The sequence below is a fragment of the Acomys minous genome, assembly GCF_964271855.1.
Source record: "Acomys minous genome assembly, chromosome: 1".
NCBI classification, from domain to species: Eukaryota; Metazoa; Chordata; class Mammalia; order Rodentia; family Muridae; genus Acomys; species Acomys minous.
This window is the reverse complement of record NC_140483.1, coordinates 53608147-53626992: the sequence shown is the minus strand read 5'-3', so window position 1 is coordinate 53626992 and position 18846 is coordinate 53608147. Positions and strand designations below refer to the sequence as shown.

General features: G+C 45.7%; 1 protein-coding gene across 6 annotated transcripts in view; it reads right to left on the bottom strand.

The window, feature by feature from the left end:
- LOC311595779 (maestro heat-like repeat-containing protein family member 7) overlaps positions 1 to 18846 on the bottom strand; it is a 38747-nt gene that overhangs the window by 16233 nt on the left and 3668 nt on the right. For 4 of the 6 annotated variants that reach the window (XM_084778746.1, XM_084778745.1, XM_084778747.1 and 1 more), the window contains exons 3-12: positions 16962 to 17026; positions 16494 to 16616; positions 16302 to 16381; positions 15802 to 15931; positions 15003 to 15089; positions 9184 to 9291; positions 8366 to 8501; positions 7365 to 7453; positions 5966 to 6115; positions 2478 to 2632 (exon numbers count right to left, since the gene is read on the bottom strand). In XM_084778746.1, the coding sequence (XP_084634872.1) occupies positions 2478 to 2632; positions 5966 to 6115; positions 7365 to 7453; positions 8366 to 8501; positions 9184 to 9291; positions 15003 to 15089; positions 15802 to 15931; positions 16302 to 16381; positions 16494 to 16616; positions 16962 to 17026 (1123 nt within the window). Of the gene's footprint in view, positions 1 to 2477; positions 2633 to 5965; positions 6116 to 7364; positions 7454 to 8365; positions 8502 to 9183; positions 9292 to 15002; positions 15090 to 15801; positions 15932 to 16301; positions 16382 to 16493; positions 16617 to 16961; positions 17027 to 18846 lie in introns of those variants that run through there. The other 2 variants (XM_084778748.1, XM_084778750.1) reach the window with 2 other exon arrangements.

Sequence of the window (18846 nt, the reverse complement as noted above, 5' to 3'; positions counted from 1 at the left end):
AAAGTTATAGATATTAGCTATTAGCAGACATCAGTGTGGCCATATAAATTCTTAAAGGCAAAATCTACTTCAATGGATGTATGAGTAAAGAAAAATGGAATATATGAAAGCATTCAAGTAATTCAAAAAGATGCAGAAAATCAGGGTATAGATATACAAAACAGACAGATAGAAAAAAATCAAAGTGGTGCATAAATCCAAATAAACAACTAATTACATTAATTGTAAATGGCCTAAATATACAAATTAAAAGTTAGGGATTTTCAGATTGGATAAAAAACATGATCTAGTATTATGATAAAGTGTTTGATCAACAAGCATGAATCTCTATGGTCAATCCCCACTATCATAAAACAAAAACAAAAATAAAACAAAACACAAACACATACAACAACCAAACACCCAAATGATATTACTACATGCTACATAAAAGAGACTGATTTTAGATCTATTATTTACATATTAGTTAACATGTATTAGATAGATATTAGTTAAAAGAACAGAAAAACAAATGAGTCTTAGTCTAAAAGGCACAATTTGCTACAGTTACAGGGCAATAAAGAAAAACCACACAATCATTTTAATAGATACAATAAAAAGGTTTAACTGAATTTAATTCTTGTTTGTGATAAACACTCTCAACAAACTACAAATATAAAGAAACTTTCTTTTTTCTTTTTAAAATGCTTTATCTTTTGGGGGGGTTGGAGAGATGGCTTAGCAGTTTAGAGCGCATCGTGCACAAGAAAGGGGACCTAAGCTCAGTTCCCAGTAGTAACACCAGACAGCTTCACAAATACCTAAAACTTCAGTTCCAGGGAACCTAACACCATCTTCTGGCTTCTATGGGCAGTGTGCTGAAAAGGTGGCTCAGCCATTAAAAGCACTGGCTGCTCTTTCTGAATACCTTGGTTCAATGCCCAGCACCCACATGGCAGCTTACAACCTCCAGTTCTATAGAACCCAACACCTTCTTCTGGCCTTTGTTGGTACCAGGCATGCACATGGTGCTCAGACATGAATGCAGACAAAATGCACACACACACACACACACACACACACACACACACACACACACACACAAACACACACACACACACACACACTATGTGTGTGTGTATATATATATCAACTTGTGGGAATCTGTTTTTCCTTACACCACATGGGTCCCGGGGTTTGAACTTGGGTCATCAAACTTGGTAGCAGCACTTTTACCTGCTAAGCCATTCACATATTATACGGTTGTAGATACAGGACATTCTAGAAGAGGCAAAATGATGGGGATAGAAGACAGGCCAGTGCTTGAAAAACAAAAAACCAAAGCAAAACAAAACACAGACCAGTGGCTGCCAGCAGCTGAGAGAACAGAAGGGGCTGGCCCTGGAAAGGTAGAACAAGGGAGCTGAGGAGCGTGATCATGAACAAACATCATGGCTGTGGTGACGATTATTGTGACTATACATTTAGAGAATTCAAATAACTATACATCAGAAAGGTAAATTTGGTATTAACTGCCTTACAACATATGATCAAGAAGCCATTACAATTTTGCTTAATAAAGGGTTTTAACTTAGGAAATTCTGTAATAAAACATTAAATGAAAAAACACACAAATTTGTAAATACCGTATGGGCTTAACTATATATATTGTAATTTCTATATTATATATTATTACATATACATTGTATACATATATGTAGATGCAATACATATATTATATATTAATAGGGGGTTTTTTTGGTTTGGTTTGGTTTTTTAAGACAGTTTCTCTGTGTAACCTTGGCTGTCTTAGACTCATTTTGTAGACCGGCCTTAACCTCACAGCGATCCACCTGCTCCTGCCTCCCAAGTGCTGGGATTAAAGGCTTGCACCACCACACCTGGCTTTATAAATAGTTTTTTAAAATGCTCCTTTCAGAAGGCAGACAAATTATAAATCATACCCAAATGATAACAGAAGGTGCTATCAGCCGAAATTTAATACATTTTTTTTGTTTTGCCTTTTCTAAATTTTATGTGCTTCTGAGATTTTCTGCAGTAAAGCATGCATATAGCTCTTAGAACCACTCTGCTCAGAGTAAACAAAAAATTATTCAATGTTCTATATGTTGTAAGAATAAGCCAGGGGCTGGAGAGATTTATTTGCAGCCCGCATAAAAAGTTGTGTGCGGCAGCACACATCTGTGACCCCAGCACTGGGGGGGGTGGGGGTAGTAGAGAGCCAGGTCCTTGGAGCCTGGTGACAAGCTCAGCGAGCTGAACTGGTGAGCTCTAAGTTCAGTGAGAAAACCTGTGTCAGAAAAATAAAGTCGAAGCGTGGCTGAGGAAGATGCACGACGTCATCTCTAGCGTCCACACACATGTGTACAGATCTGCACACGTGTGCAGACATATGTGAACATGTACGTGCACACACAAATAAGCTATTTACAGGACAGCCAGCGGCTTGTAAGTTTGTAGCAGACAGAGTGGCTCACTTCTGTGACTGGTCCTTTATCTTGAACAGAGTCAGGATAACCTCGTCTGTGTAGGACTGGACCAGCAGCTGGAAGACGATCTTTATGGTGCTCTGGGCCTCTCTCTCGGTGACTCTGTCTATGTCGTTGTAAATTAAGTGGATGATTTCTGGCACCTGGAAGAGCAGGAGAGAGGCTTTATTTTTTTTCCTGGACCGCAACGCCAGCTGAGCCGGAGTCACAGGTCACTGTTTTAAAGTGTGGTTGCTGTAGACTGTATAGTGCCTAGTGTCAGCTCCAAGTCCTGACGTCTGACCATCTCTGTCCTGCTGCACCCTGGCCTGGCCAGCTGCTCCCATTGTGGACCTGTGGCCCCCACACTTTCCGAGGGGCAGAGAGAAAGCAGCCGTGGAAGGCTGTGCCATGTCTGGAAAGCATGGCATGAGGAATGAAGGAAGAATGACTTGGGAAACAGGAGCCAAGAGCATATGGTCGTTGCCTTAAAAGACCGCCTTCTCTTGCCAGGCATACGGAGCAGAGGCTGCTGCACTCTGCGTGGCATGGACTCTGGGGTCACCATACCTCTTGGATTTGAATGTCACTTCCAAGCTTACTACCTGGGTGACTCGGAGGAAGACTTCCATCTTCCCTGTCTTTTGTATCCTCGCTTAGAAAGCAAGAGGGACCGTTTTTATCTGCCTCAGCATCTGCACAGGTGAGTTGGCTAGAACATGGCTTCTCAACCTGTGGGTCGAGACCCCTCTGGTGATCCAATGGCTCTTTCACAAGGGTCATATTACATTTGTGACAGTAGCAAAATTACGAATATGAAGTAGCAATTAAATAATTTTATAGTGGGGAGGGAGGTGGTCACCACAATGTGAGGAACTGTGTTAAAGGGTCGCAACATTAAAGAGGTTGAGATCCACTGGAGGAGAACATCGCCTGTCATGCATTTTCTTATTACTCTGTGTTTATTCACACACACACACACACACACACACACACACACACACACACACACACAGAGCAACTGTGGAGGCTAAAAGCAAAGGATCCCCTGATGCTGAAACTACAAGTGAGTGTGGGTGCTGGGAACTGAGCTCAGGTCCTCTGGAAGAGCAGTACGTGCCCTTGAGCACAGAGCCATCTCTCCAGCCTGATCTTAATTGTTTTTCAGTAAGCCATTTGCAAATAAAAAGCTCTGTTTAAAGAACTTGGCGATGGTAGTGTATGCCTTTAATCCTAGTACTTGGAGGCGGATCACTGTGAGTTCGAGGCCAGCCTGGTCTACAAAGCAAGTCCAGGATAGTTAAGGCTACACAGAGAAACCCTGTCTCAAAAAACAAAACAAAACACACAAAAGAACCTGTCTAGCTCAAAAGTCTGAGTAAGATTGTGGTGTATTCTCATCTCTGCCTTACACCATGAACCAAGGACCCAATCCATGCCTGAGTGTAACAGGAGAAAAATGATAAAAAAACAGAGAACTGCTTCTCTGCAGGATGCAGAGGATGGAACACAAGCCAGTGGCAAATATGGAATGACATTCTCAGGACTGCTTCTAAGACAGTTGACAAGTGCCTCACCCTTTCCCCCTTGCATAACTCCAACGTACATTATTGACTTCTGATTATGCAGTGACCGTGTTGCTTACAGAGGAGTCTGGCTGCCACAAGGCTCACCTTCAGCTCTACAGGCCCATCGGCGGTCTGCTTTGAGGCAAATGACCAGATACTTCTGCAGGCCAGAGAGACACAACAGAAACAAGAAAGCTGATCGGCCCCTCTAAAGAGATATGGTGAGCAAGAGAGAAGGTTGGGGGGGGCGGGTCAAGCCATTCAAATGACAATGGGGCTATCAATTCCTAAGATCTTTTTAAAAATGATTTAATAACCAGAACAGCTGGAGTGAAACTGTCCTGTCTTACTTTCATCGAGAGCAGTCCTAGTCCTCCCTCTGACAGAGGGGTCTCTGCACTCCACTCCTATTTGTGGCTGTATCTTCTAAGTGTTTATCTCCGTTAAACACACAGCCAGCTCCTGCCCTGTGGTTTCCCGACTTCGTGATGGCAGGAAAGCAACGCACGTTCCTTAAAACAAGACTCTGAACTAACTTTCGTCTTCTCTGGGGAGATGATATGTGTGGGACAGCATTCTGCCGATGTTGGGTGGTGGCAGGGAGCTACAGGTTTGTTAGCCTCCAGATGACAAGAGGAGACGGACAACACTACAGTGTGCTGCTAAGCCAGGCTGTTTGGTGGGCTAGGGGTGTTCTCAGCTCCCACTATTTTCAGTGAGTTTATTCTTATTCTTCTTATTTTATTATTATTATCAAGATGTCAAGGAGCATCTACAGATACCCAGATTGTTAAGGCATGAGTCAGAAACACCCCCAATGAGCCAGGCGGTGGTGGTGTATGCCTTTAACCCCAGCACTCAGGAGGCAGAGGCAGGCGGATCTCTGAGTTTGAGGCCAGCCTGGTCTACAAAGTGAGTCCAAGACAGCCAAGGCTACACAGAGAAACCCTGTCTCAAAACAGAAATGCCCCCAATGGGCTCAGGCTTTGCACTTGTTGCTCAGCTGGTGGCACTATTTGGGGAGACTGAGGAACCTTTAGGGACCTAGCTACTGAAGAGAGAGCGCTAGCAGCAGGCCTCTGAAGGCAGCAACTTGGGCCCTAGTTCCTGGGCAACTGCCATCGGAACAGTCTCTTCCAGCACTAGTGCTGCCATGTACAGAGACTCTCTGCCATGTCTTCCTTGTCATGGTGGACTGAGACTCTCTGAAACTGTAAACCAAAACACCCCACCCCACCCTGTCCCTTTTGACTTCTCAAGACAAGGTCTTTCTGTGTAGCCTTGGCTGTCCTGGAACTCACTCTGTAGACCAGGCTGGCCTCAAACTCATAGAGATCTGCCTGTTTTTATGCTAGCACTTAAGCCAGAGTTCTGGGATTAAAAGTGTGCACCACCATGACCTGGCTACATTTCCCTGTTAAAGTTGTTTCTGTCAAGCATTTGGTTGGTCACTAATACCTATAACTGTATCTACCTTTTTCATCAGCTATGTCCACCTGTCATCAACCAATTCCGCCTACATGAAAGAACCACTGCACACATCACAGCACATGCACATGCACACGCATACACACATACACATTTACAGTTTCTGGAAGAGAAGGGATGACCAAGGTCTCTTCTGGTCCTGTGAGGCCATGGTACTCTTTACTATAACTTTGATCTGGTTCTTGCCTTCCTAGTAGAGATGAAGGCCTGGTCATCACTACTTCATTCTTACACACACACACACACACACACACACACACACACACACACAAACACAAAAACACTACCTTTTGCACTATTGCAAAAACAACTTGCCATATAGGCTCTTCTCTCTGGGGCTAAGGGACTTTGGATTCCTCAGGCTCAAGCTGATAGGAAATAAAACAAGACCCCAAAACAGAGCAGAAGGACACCGAAGCAATGACTCCCCCAAAAGCCTACCTTGGCAACTTCTGCAAGAGGGTACTTCAGGATCATCTTTAACATCTTAGCGGCGGCAAGGACATCCTCCCTGATGTTACTGGTCATGGCCTCCATGGACACCAAGATCACATCGGCTCTCTCCTCAGGGGTCAGGAATTTCCTGAAGAACTGAGAGAAGAGAGGAGCCCTCCATGCCAGCATCCCACTTGAAGACTGCCCCAAAGCATCCAGCATCCGCAAAGACCCAAAACGCAGGGTTCAGTGGTGTGAGTCATCTCTAGAGAGCCACCAACTCTGATGTCCCCAGGAAACAGCAATAGTCCAGACAATATGACACAGAGGACGATGCTAAAGGACCTTCATTTTCTAAGCTTGATGTGCAGTGAGATGAGGCCACTGGAAACATGTCCTATGCCTAGTGACTTTACAGAATTCCAGAGCAAGCAGAAAGCCAGCCATGCCTCTGACAGAAATCTGCACATGTGATGTTTATTGCAGGCAACATGGGTACCAGCACTGTATGTGGCTCCATGGTTGAGATCTAGGGAGGACTGTGAATGAGATGCTCCATGTCTTTGCCCTTTGGGATATTCACCATTATCCCAGATAGGGAAGGGGGAAGGTGGTGTGAAGGGAAATACTAATACTGGCTGTAGGCAGGGCACTGGAACTAGCTGGAAAGACTGAAAGGGTCTTCCTGGCATCCACTCCTGAAGAGAATGGGTAGCAGGCTCCAGCAATGAGGTGGACTACGTGAAGGCCGCCGTGGGAAGGACCTCTGTGTGAGTACAATGCCCTGCATGGAAGACTGGGGCCAGCAGTCTGAATAAGAAGACCGAATAAGGGCAAGGCAGGAACCAGACCACAGAGGTCCTTGTGGACCAGCTGAGGAGGACAATAGGGAGTTCGCATACAGTCTGAAGGGAGCTAACGCCTGTATTTTAGAAACATTTTCCTGAATGAATGAGAGCTGGCTAGAAATGGAATATTCAGTAAGAGGCTGCTGTAGTCACCAGGCAAGAAAAGATGGGGGACTCAGAGTAAGCGATGTGGGGCTGCAGCAGGGTGGACAGACTGAAGTGATGTTGAGGAGGCAGGGCAGTCAGGGGTGCTATGGAGTTGCATGTGGGGAGGAAGGACCAAAGGGTGATTCCTGTATATCTGACTGAGGTGATCTGGGTTAGCTGAGCTTGAGGACATCATCCCTTCTTCCCCAAACACTCTTGGGGACCTCAGAGACACAACTCAGGTGTCACTAGGAGAGAACGGACTTTACACCTTTAGCCTCCTGTCCCTGAGAATTTGGACTCTGTAAACACTCCCATTTGTGGGGATTATTACGTCTATAATCTACTACCCAGCATCCTCTCTCTCTCTCCCGCTCTGGGCATCCCACACACGTGAGCATCTGGGTTACCAGTGTGAGGTTCTGCATGTTGGCCAGCCAGTTTCCACGGAAATGCTTCTGCAAGTTTTTCAGGATGCTCTCTGTCCTCGACCTGACACCTCCAATCCAAAAACAGCAAGTAAGGGGCGAGGGCTTAAGAGAGAAAACGAACCACGTCCCATCTCTCTTCCAAACCTCTGAGAGCAATAGAGACAAGCGGACAAAACAGTGTTGACCCAAAGGAGTGGAGGGAGTGAACGGTGAAGGGAGGATGTGGGTTGGGGCTCACGCTGGCCCCTGTTACCGCCCTGTGGACTGAGTCATTCCTGTGTGCTTAGCAGAGTGCACCCACCAAATCATAAGAAGCTGGGGTCTCTGAAACTGCTGTTGGGGGAGTTTGCAAATTCCCTGGTACCCATATGATCATGGCCGTTTGAAACAGAAGGGCTAGGTAAAAAAAAAAAAAAATCCTCACAGTCGGAGGCTGGAGAAATGGCTCAGCAGTTAAGAACACTGGCTGCTCTTCCTGAGTTCAATTCCCAGCAACCACAAGGTGGCTCACAGCCATCTATAATGAGATCTGGTGCCCTCTTCTGGTGTGCATGTTCAGGTGTACAGGCAAGCAGAATATTGTATGCATGCATAATAAATAAGTAAATAAATCTTTTTTTTATTATTATTTCCACAGTCCTTCCACCAAGAAAAGATGCTTACTTCTCTAGTGTTGTGCATATGGCTGAGATGGGGAGTACTGAGGGTCCAAGTGGACTTCATAAGTGACTTCAAGCTTAGCTGCCCCTCCCAAGAAGGTCACTGAAAAGGGCATAGCGATAGGGCTGGCATTTATCAGAGTAAAGTTTCCAGATTTGATCAATTGATGACCTGGTTTCTAGGCATCGTGGCATATCATGCCACATCTCAGAGGCCCCTGCTAGAGGGGCCAAGCTTTTATGGCATGCCTGAAACAATGCGGGTATCCACTGAGTCCGTGGATCCAGCTGCAAGCGGCCACCCGAGCGCAGGTCACTTACTTCTCTGAAGCCCAAGGATGGTGAACACGTAATACAGGGCTTCTAATGCGCTTGCACAGATGTCTTGGCTGGGATTCAGGCAGAAGAGGCCGAAGGTGGCTATCAGCTTCCCCGTGATGGAGAACGATGCCATGTGCTGACAGGAAGCAGACATGGTTACCTCTTTTCATCCTGGGGAGGGGGGGGCTTCTCCCGCCTAAGGTCACCCATGCCAAACTGCTTCCTTCTGCATCCCTTTATTATTGCCTCTGTGTGTCCCATCCCTTCCTACCCCAACACTGTCCTGGCTAAGAAAAACCTCCCTTGCCAACACACAGCAAAAGGAACAGCCAGGGGGCTGGAGAGATGGCTCAGTGGTTAAGAGCACTGACTACTTTTCCAGAGGTCCTGAGTTCAATTTCCAGCAACCACATGGTGGCTCACAACCATCTATAATGCAATCTGATGCCCTCTTCTGGCCTGCAGGTGTACATGCAGCCAGAGCACTGTATACATAATAAATAAATAAATATTTAAAAAAAAAAAAAAAAAAGGAACAGCCAGAGCCCTGAAACATATTACTCAGCGGGTCTCCATCTACCTGTTATAGGCCAAGGATCCCAACCAGGCTCATCAAAGCTTATTAAACTCCAGGACAAACCAAAGAACAAATCAAGCTTCTTGGTCATCCGGGACATAAATAAACATGGACGCAGAGAAGTAGCACATACTCTGACTCCCCCAGCTGCCCCTGCAGAAACTCAGGGGGCTCAACCAGCACCCCTGCCCCGAGAGCAAGGCATGCTGGGTCAGCCTTGCACTATTCGGGAAATACTCACGGACACATCAGGGAAATGACAAATAAACCTCAGCAGTCGGGAAATAGTGCCCAAGGCTCGGATCTGCACATGCACTTTGTCTGACAGCTTTAACCAAGGTAAGATGATCTGCAGAAGGCACAGAGAGACACATCAACATGGCGGCGGAGCGGGGCCCCCTTCCTAGCTTGTCCCGTGTCTACAGCTGACAGACAGAAAGATGAGCAGGAGGAAGCTATAGTGGGCACTAGAGAGGAGTACTGGACCCGTGAACTTGGTAAGGCAAGTTCTTAGTCACTCAGTCTGTTCCCTTCTGAGTGAGTCTCTTCACACAGGAAATGCTTCAAAAGAGAGCGAGGTACACCTTCAAGGACAAGGAGGAACAGGAGGAAGCGGAAGTTGGAGACATCTCAGCAGCATATATAATAACCCCGACCCTAGGCCAGGCTCAGGAGTGAAATGCTCTCTGAGGGATGAACTCAGAGCCAGTGGTTTCTAGGGCTCGATAATAATGTGCTTCCAGTAAGGATTCTGTGGACAAGAACTCACATCCTCCTCCGGCTGTCCAGTGAGGTGCCATTTTTACTGTTATTTTAGGTTGAGTTCCTACCAGTAGGAAGGGACCTTTGTCCTGGTTGGTTGCTCATTTTTGAAAAGTTGGATCTGGGATCAGAGCTGAGCAACAGCTCCCCGCTCACCCTGTCATAGAGAGTCATGTGAAAAGAGGGATAGCCTGGGCAGCAGTGGCTCACGTCTTTCATCCCAGCATTTGGGAGGCAATGTGAGGCAAATCTTCAAGTTCAAGGCCAGCCTGGTGTATAGAGTGCATTCAGGACAACCAGGGCTACACAGGGAAACCCTGTCTTGAAAAAACAAAAAGAAAGAAAGAAAGAAAAGAGGGAGAAAGAGAAAAGAAAAAGAAATGAAAAAAAAAAAAACCAGAATGTATAAGGAAAAGAAACAAACAAACAAATATACTGGAACTGTGACTCAGTGATTTAGCCTTTTCCTGAGGACCTGGGTTCAATACCACGAATTAGGGAGAATAGAAGAGAGGGGGCAGGGAAGAAAGAGGAAGAGGAGAGAAGGGGCGGGGGGAGAGACAGAGAGGGAGAGCGCCACTCATACCTGGTAATCCAGACATGTCACAGATGTATACTAAAAATCTAGAATTGAACTGTGCTGGTTAGCTCACACAGGTAACCCTAGCATTCAGAAGATAGAGGTAGGAGGACTGCTGTGAGTCCAAGGCAGCCCTAAGCTCTATTTCTTCATGTGCAATGACTCAAGTTTGTAGTGTTTATAACAATAGAGTCTTACCATCAAGGCTGCTGAGTAACCAAGAGCAACGGCAGGAGACTGTATTGTTGAGGGGTCTGTGGCTGTGCCCTTGACCAACAACCTGAAGGAAGGAAACTCACACCCGGCACTAGGATTTTTGTTTGACAGCCTATGGTGTCTGGTAGAGGTATTATCCCTCTGCATAGGGGAGCTCCGCTTAAATTCTTTATATATGGTTTTTATGTAGCTTTTCTTCCCCCCAAAAAATCGTGTTATTCTACTGTTCAAAGTCAAATTAAAATAAATTGTGTCACATTACATTACCATAATTTTATAGGAAAAAATTTCTAAACAAGGTGGCAAATATAATCCAAATTTTGTTGCATATAAAATAACCCATTTTCTGGCCATCTTACCAAAAGTAATCTGTAGAGTCAATGCAATTACAGTCAAAATTCCAACACAATTCTTTACAGACCTTGAAAGGATAGTTCTTAATTTTGTATAGAAAAACAAAAACAAACAAACAAACAAACAAACAAAGGATGGTTAAAACAATCTTGTACAGTAAAACAACTGCTGGAAGTATCACCATCCCTGATTTCAAGTTGTACTACAGAGATATAGTAATAAAAACTACCTGGTATTGGTATAAAAACAGACCCATTGTTCAGTGGAATCAAATTGAAGACCCAGAGATAAACCCATACCCCTATGGAGACCTGATTTTTTTTTTTTTTTTTTTTTTTTTAGTGATAAAGCCTGAAATACACACTAGGAAAAGGCAGCATATTCAACAAATGATGTTGGTCTAACTAGATGTCTACATGTGTAGAAGAATGCAAATAGATTCATATTTATCATCCTGCACAAAACTCAAGTCTAAGTGGCTCAAAGACCTCAACATAAAACCAGAGACACTGAACCTGAGAGAAGGGAAAGTGAGGGAGAACCTTGAACTGATTGGCATAGGCGATGACTTTCTGAACAGAGCGCCAGACACTAAGATCAACAATTAATAAATTGGTCCTTATGAAACTGAAAACCTTCAGTAAGGCAAAGGACACTGCCAACAGGACAAAATGGCAGCCTATACAGTGGGAAAATATTTTTTACCAACTTCATATCTGATAAAGGATTAATATCCAAAATATATAAAGAACTCAAGAAACTAGATATTTAAAAAACACAAATAATCCAATTAAAAATGGAGTACAGATCTAAACAGAGAATTCCCAATAGAGGAATCTCAAAGTGACTGAGAAACATTTAAAGAAATGTACAACATCCTTAACCATTAGGGAAATGCAAATCAAAACTACTTAGAGATTCCATCTTACACCTATCAGAATGGCTAGGATCAATAAAATATAAGTGACAGCTCACACTGATGAGGATGTGGAGCAAGGAAAACAGCCCTGCATTGCTGGTGGGAGTGGAAACTTACACAGCCACTATGGAAGTCGATATGGTGGTTCCTCAGAAAATTGAGAATCAATCTACCTCAAGATCCAGCTATACCACTCTTGGCTGTATACTCAAAAAATGTTCCATCTTACTACAAGGGCACTTGTTCAGCCATGTTCATCGCAGCTTTTTTTTTTTATAATAGCCATAAAGTGGAAACAACCTAGAAGTCCCTCAATGAAGAATGGATAAATGTGCTACAGTTACACAATGTAGTATTACTCAGCTATTAACAAAAATGACATCATGAAATTGGCAGGCAAATGGATGGAATGAGGGAAAAAACATCTTCAGTGAGGTAACCCAGACCCAGAAAGACAAATATGGTATGTATTTACTTATACGTGGATATTAGCTGTTAAGTAAATAATAACCAAGCTACAATCCATACATTCAGAGACGTTAGGTAAAGATGAGGGACAGTCTGAGGAGGTAGTTCATAGATCTCCCTGGAAGAGTAAATAGAATAGATTTTTTTTTTCAAGACAGGGCCTCTCTTGTAGCCTTGGCTGTCCTGGGACTTGTTTAGTAAAGAGGCTGGTCTTGCCCTCAGAGATCCACACACCTCTGCCTCCCGAGTGCTGAGATTAAAGGTGTGTGCCACATCATCTAGCTAGACACAGATGGGGATGTGAGCAGGAAAGATCGGGGCCAGGGGAGACGGGATGGAGGAAGAGGGTGTGGAAGGAGACTGCTGAAGTTGAGGGATATTTGTGGGGTGGGGTGGAAACTTCCGGCATCTATGAAGGTGATCCTAATGAGGAATCCTAGTAGCAAGGGATTCAGAGTCTCAACTGACCATCTCTTATAGCTGGGCAAGGCTTCCAGTGGTGGGTCTATGTTGTATTCAATTGAGCTGTTGGCTGAGAGAGTTCCGTGGAACTCCCCAAACAACCCAGGCTGAGGCTAAGACAAAGGGTTGTTCTCCACAGACTGATAGCAGGGCTCCGGTGCTAAGGATAACATCCGCATGACTCACAGGAAACACAGAAATCAAGCTGGTGCCTACATTCTAGTCTCTTTAGTGTGGGAAGGTAATATGTAGGCTTCCAAAGAGAACACCAACCCAGCCACAAAACCTTTGACCTATGATCTCTCTTGCCTACAAAACATGCTAGGGCAAAGGTGGCATAGAATGTGTGGGAGTAACCAACCAATGTGTGATTTGCCTTAAGGTCCACTCTATGAGAAGGAACTAAAACTGGGTAACCAAGAACCAGAGACTAGGTAGCCTGAAGACCTAGTGTAAAACCAAACATGTGTGGCAAACAAAACAAAACAACAACAACAACAACAAAACCAAAAAACAAAAAGCAAGCAAGCAAGAAAAAAACAGAAAAACAAAAAAGAAGAAAACAATATGACTCCCAATGATAGTCTGCTCTCCTCATAGATCAACGCCTCATCCAGTCATCATCAGACAGGCCTCCTCTGGCAGCAGATGGGATCAGATGCAGACACCCACAGCCAGACATTACGCAGAGATAGAGTCTAAAAGGGATGTCTCCATCAAATGCCTCCCCCTCATCGTTCAGGGGACCCCACAGAAGAAGGGGCAGAAAGACTGTAGGAGCCAGCAGGGATGAAGGTGCATATGAGCTCACGGAGACTGAAGCAGCAAGCACAGGGCCTGCATGGGTCTGCACCAGATCCTCCGCGTATACGTCATAAGCTCGTTAGCATAGTATTTTATGGGACTCTTCACTAAGAGAGCATACAGATCTCTGACTCTTTTGCCTGTCCTTGGGACTCTTCCTACTGTTGGGTTACCATATCCAACTTTGATATAGAATGTTTTGATTCGTCTTACTGTATTTTATTCTGTCATGTTTGGCTTTTGTCTCTTAAGACGCCTGCTCTTTTCTGATGAGAGACAGACAGAGTGTGGGTCCTGAGGGGAGGAGAGATAGCAAGGAACTGGAAGGAGTGGAGAGAGGGGGAACTATGATCAGGATATATTGTATGAGAAACAAAATCTATTTTCAATTTTAAAAAGAGAGAAATAAAATCCAGGCAGGTATTTTGAAAAATTAATAAAAAAATAAAAACAACCCATTTTTTAATGAAAGGTTGAAAACTTTTGCATGGTGCTATTTTTGTTATTTTTATTATTGTGTAGTGTATATAAATATATATTACATATATGCTTAAGACAAAGTCCCCCTATTTAGTTCAAACTCATCACGATCTCCCTACTTCTGTATTTCAGTGCTGTATTTATAGACACACACACACACTTCGCCTGGCACCATTTGTCTTCGGAGAACAAGAAGCCTAGTAATGAATCCTGAGGACTTCACCCTGACCAGGACTCAGCGCCTCCCTTCCCCCATGAACTCCAGCGACAACAGAGGGGTTGTTATTGCGCTCACAATGAGGTGTCTATAAAGCACGGAAATGCCTCTCAGCAGACACAGCAGCAACAGTTCATTCAAAAGCACAACGTCACTCCCCCCCCCAAATGAGAATAAATGTCTCGTCTGGTTGTAAGATACCTAAACACTCTTATCTCTTTACTTGTAGTCATACAGAATCTTATGCAAAATATCAGTATTTTGCATAATGATCAATAACCATTTTGCTCACGAATTTTATTTTCAAGGGACTCTTGGCTATTTTCCTAATTCAATCTCGTCCTCAGGAGGTCAAAATTTGTCAAAACAGAATGTTTTAAATCAAGTAAAGGTGGTGGTGTGGGGAGTGCATTGTAATGCTTTGGGTCTCCTAGGGGTACTCATCAAAAAGTCAAAGAGCAGCCTAAGGGGTGAACACTGTTGCCCATCGCAGAGCAGTGATGTCAAGCAAAAATGCACTAAGAAGAGTCAAGTGTAACCTGGATATAACTACAATCACTGCTAATGTTCCAACAGGACCGGGTTCTAGACAGAAAAGGGTCTTGATGGCTGGGGTTCCTAAATGTTATCCTTAGAACATCTGGGGGGACTGCATCCTCCGGTGACACTCATGCATGCTCAGGCCGGGGAACTTTTAAACTGGAGGGACACCCAGATTCTCATCACGTTCCTTTCCTTACCTTACCTGGCACAGAGCACAGGAAAGAGGGCGTGGTTCTGGCATCTGCAGATACCTACCTCCAGGAAGTTTTGCAGCATCAGCATGTTGGGGCTCGTAGCTTCCATCACAAGAGCTTGCAGCATATCATCCAAGGCCTGGCTGGTCTGAGAAGTGAGAAGGCACGAGCGCACAGTAGACTGACTGGCACATGCTTGCCTAACCTCCTGACCACACTCCCTCCATCTCCTCCACAGGGTGAAGGGACAGAGAGAGCCAGTGTGGTTGTGTTGTCCTTGTAGATGCTCACACACCTTAGTTTCCTTAGTATTGACCTTTCTTGGCCTTACTGAAGGTAGAACCAGGCCCATCTCCAATAGCAGCCAATAGTGCAATACAGGCTGTAGGGCACTTTTTCCCCCAACTAAGACAGCCCCTGAGGATGCTCAGCATTAGCGAGTCATTCTGCCACTTTTATCTTTGCAATTCTAGGAACTGAACCCAAGGCCTCTTGGACCCAAGGCTAAGCACGTCCCTACCACTGAGGTATGTCACCAGCCCCCATTTTAAAACCAAATATCCTTGGGGAAATTAGTCAGTCCCTTTGCCAGTTATTCTCTATAATCTATAGGTTTTGATGCTAGACTCTCTAAGGCTATGTATGGATAGCATGTGGGCTTCAGAGAGAATGGATACGGGACGTGACCATTCCTTGGGAAACCCAGATGACAGCAAGGAGAATGGAGACCATGGGGCCTTGGACTCCTGAGGGAGGAGTCAGAGTAGGAGGAAGGCCAGGAAGTCAAGCCAACAAGAGGTGGTCCCCAAGACAAATTCGTCCCCATGGAGTCCTTCGGCAAGAGACAGTTTGGGGGTTACCTGTAAGTAGAGACTAGCGCTCTCCTTTCGGTCTAGGCTGGGCATGATGAGTGGCAGGGAGAATATGCTGGTGATGCTGGTGTTGACCAGATCCAGCTTCTGGCATAAGTGGAAAGGCGGCTTCACCTGACTTGGAGGAGAAGTGGTGAATAACAAGGGATTTAGGGGGTCCTGTGTGAGGCTGAGGTATATTTTCAGAACCCTCTGGGGGAAAACTGCTCTGCTACTCTCTGAGGCACAGAAAACTGTAGGCCACTTTCCAGTGACCCCTTGTCAGGGTGAGAGGACATCGATTATGGGGGATTCCTACACTAGAGGTCCTAACAGATTCCCAAGAGTTCCCTTTCCCTGGTCCCAGGATGTAGGCAGATGAAGTGGCAGCCATAGACTTTGCCACCTTTCTCCTCCGGTCAAGTTCCCAAACTTTGCCTGTCCTCCCAACCCGCATGCTCTCAGGATCAGAGTCCCAGAGGCCAGGAGAGGGCCCACGGGGAAGAAACCTCAGGGCCACGATGCTGAGCATGGCTTGCTGACGCACATTATTGTCCAAGATCTCGGTGGATTCTTCCAAGATGAATGTCTGGAAAGACCAGGAAAGATGAGAATTTACCTCAAAGAGGGATGCCACCCTTAGGTTTAGGACTGTCACCTTCAAGCCAGAGTGACCAACTCAGAGCTATGTCCTTTCTTACCTCAATTTTCTTGGCCAGAAGAGTTTTAGGATAGTAGTTATTCATGCTGCCATTTGCCTGGTCACGTACAAGACTGCTCAGAATTCCCACGGCATTCAGAAAACTGAGCTTGTCTGACTGGGACTAGGACAGAAGACAAAACGCATCTCAGGGCAGAACCTGAAGCCTGCACCCCACACTATGCCCAGCCTCAACTCAACTAGCGCAAAGTATGGATTATGCCCCAGCTCTAGACATCACTGGTATTTTGAGCCTTTGGAGCCTTTTGAGGTCAGAGGGGCAAAGAGTCTACAGCAAGGGGTACTGCCACCCTGTCTAGAGGCCCTGGCGCCCAAGATGTCTCCAGCTCAAGAGCCACTAACAAGCTGACATTCAGGTGGCTCCAGGGCGTAGGCTAGGGCAGCATGGACCTTCAAGTGTTCCCACTGGGCTCCTCAATTCTCAAAGAGTCTCAAAGAATTTCCTTACCATCTGTCCCGGTTCCATAAATTCCAGAACTAACTTATAGGCGTCCTTTTCTGATTGGCACAGTCCTGAAAAGAGGTGTCATTGGAGGAGGTTAGCTAGCTGTGTCAGGTGGGGCTAGGAAGGGATCAGCCCCCCCCCCTTCTCCTCTCCCTCCACTGAGAGGACTAGAAAACCACTGAGGTGCAGCATGGGCATATGAGGCGCCTCTCATGTACACACGGAAGCCAGCATGGAAAGCATCCAGGTGGAGACTTAAGAGACTTTCTGCATCAGACGGTGGCCACTGATGCAAGAATGGTTGGGAAGAGCGACACCTTTAAGTCACTCTCGGTGTCCCACAGATTCTAGGACTGTCCAACACTGGCTTTGAAACCCGATCGCGAATGGACTTTGCATCTCAAGTCAGCCTTGGGACTTGCCAACTAAGGGGAGATGCGTACAGCCTTAAGGGCATGCAGCAATGAGAAGTGAAGACGGAAGTTAGGAAAGGGGGCTAGGAGAAAAGCCTGGTTATCCCACATTGAGTCCAGAAGGGATAAGGCAAAAGAGCTGAAGGCTATGGCCATGGCAGGAACAAAGCAGTGTAGATAATGGGCCTGAGTTCAGGTCTCTGTTGCCCTTTCATATCTTTTTGTGCCCCCTGAAGACACAAGGTTCCAGGCAGGGCTTAGCCTTACGGCCTGCAGCGAATGAAACTCTCAATTTAACTTCCTCAGCTGTGCAATTTAACTTCCTCAGCTGTGCAATGGGAAAGATGGGCCTCCGTGGCGTGGGGTTCAACAAACTAATCCAGGCAGAGGGGTCTTCAGTAAATTAACCCCCACTCCCACCTGTGGGCCCAGTGCTGGAGTGCACACCCACCATCCTGGCATTTGGAAGATAGAGAATGGAGATCCGGGAGTTCAAGGTTAGCCTCAGCTAATATCCGAGCCTCCAAGGCCAGCCTGGACTGAGTAAGGAAATCTGTCTTTGAAACAACAGGAAAAACAAAAATCCTTCAAGGGGATCAGTTGAGAAACGGAAACAATAACCCAGAGAGAGAAATGGTAGTTTCCTCAGAGGGAGATGGGTGCCCACAGGAAGCACTCGGGCCTGGTATCTATTTTGATCATCAGTGGAAATAGATGATGGACAAGATGTGAGTATGAAAGCTAGAAAGAAGTCAAGATTTTTTTAGGGTTAGGAGTGTAACTCAGCGGTAGAGCATTTGCCTAACATGCTGAAGGCCCTGGTACAACCATGTAGGTATAAGCTTACTCTGTAATTCAAGTGCTGATTCCTTTGTTCCCACCCTCAGCCCCACCCCCAGCCCCACTCCTGCCCATATCTGGCTGTAATCCTTGTTTTGAGATATCTGTCTCAATGTAGTGTAAACCCTGCTCCCCAACTGTCCCCTGGTGTGCCAACAAAACAGCTTACAGCCAATTGCTGAGGAGGGGGGAGAATAGGGCTGGCCTTCCCGCCAGCTGGGGGGGGGGGGGAGGGGAGGAAGAGAGGATGGAGCCACAAGAGGGGTCCAGGGGATGTCAGGAGAGGAGCTGGAGCAGGGAAAGCTACCAAGTGCAAGTATATCTGGGCTGTACCCTGGGAGGAAACCAGATTAGCTTAGAGGGTTAAGAATAGAGTAATAACTGCTTAGTTATTGCTCTGTGAAGCTTATTGAAAAATATGAGTCTCAATTATCTGCGTGATAGCAGAGCTAAGAGAGAAACTGTAAGACTGAGACCTCCAGAGAGATCTCTAGTCTACACCCGGAGTCCCCGGAGAGAAACGGAGTCTGATGTCGATGCAATACACACGGGAATTTTATTGAGCAGATGTTCATCGGGGTTTGACAAGCTCTTGCAAGCTGAAGACCTTGAAAAGCAGGCGCAAGTGCTTTTTA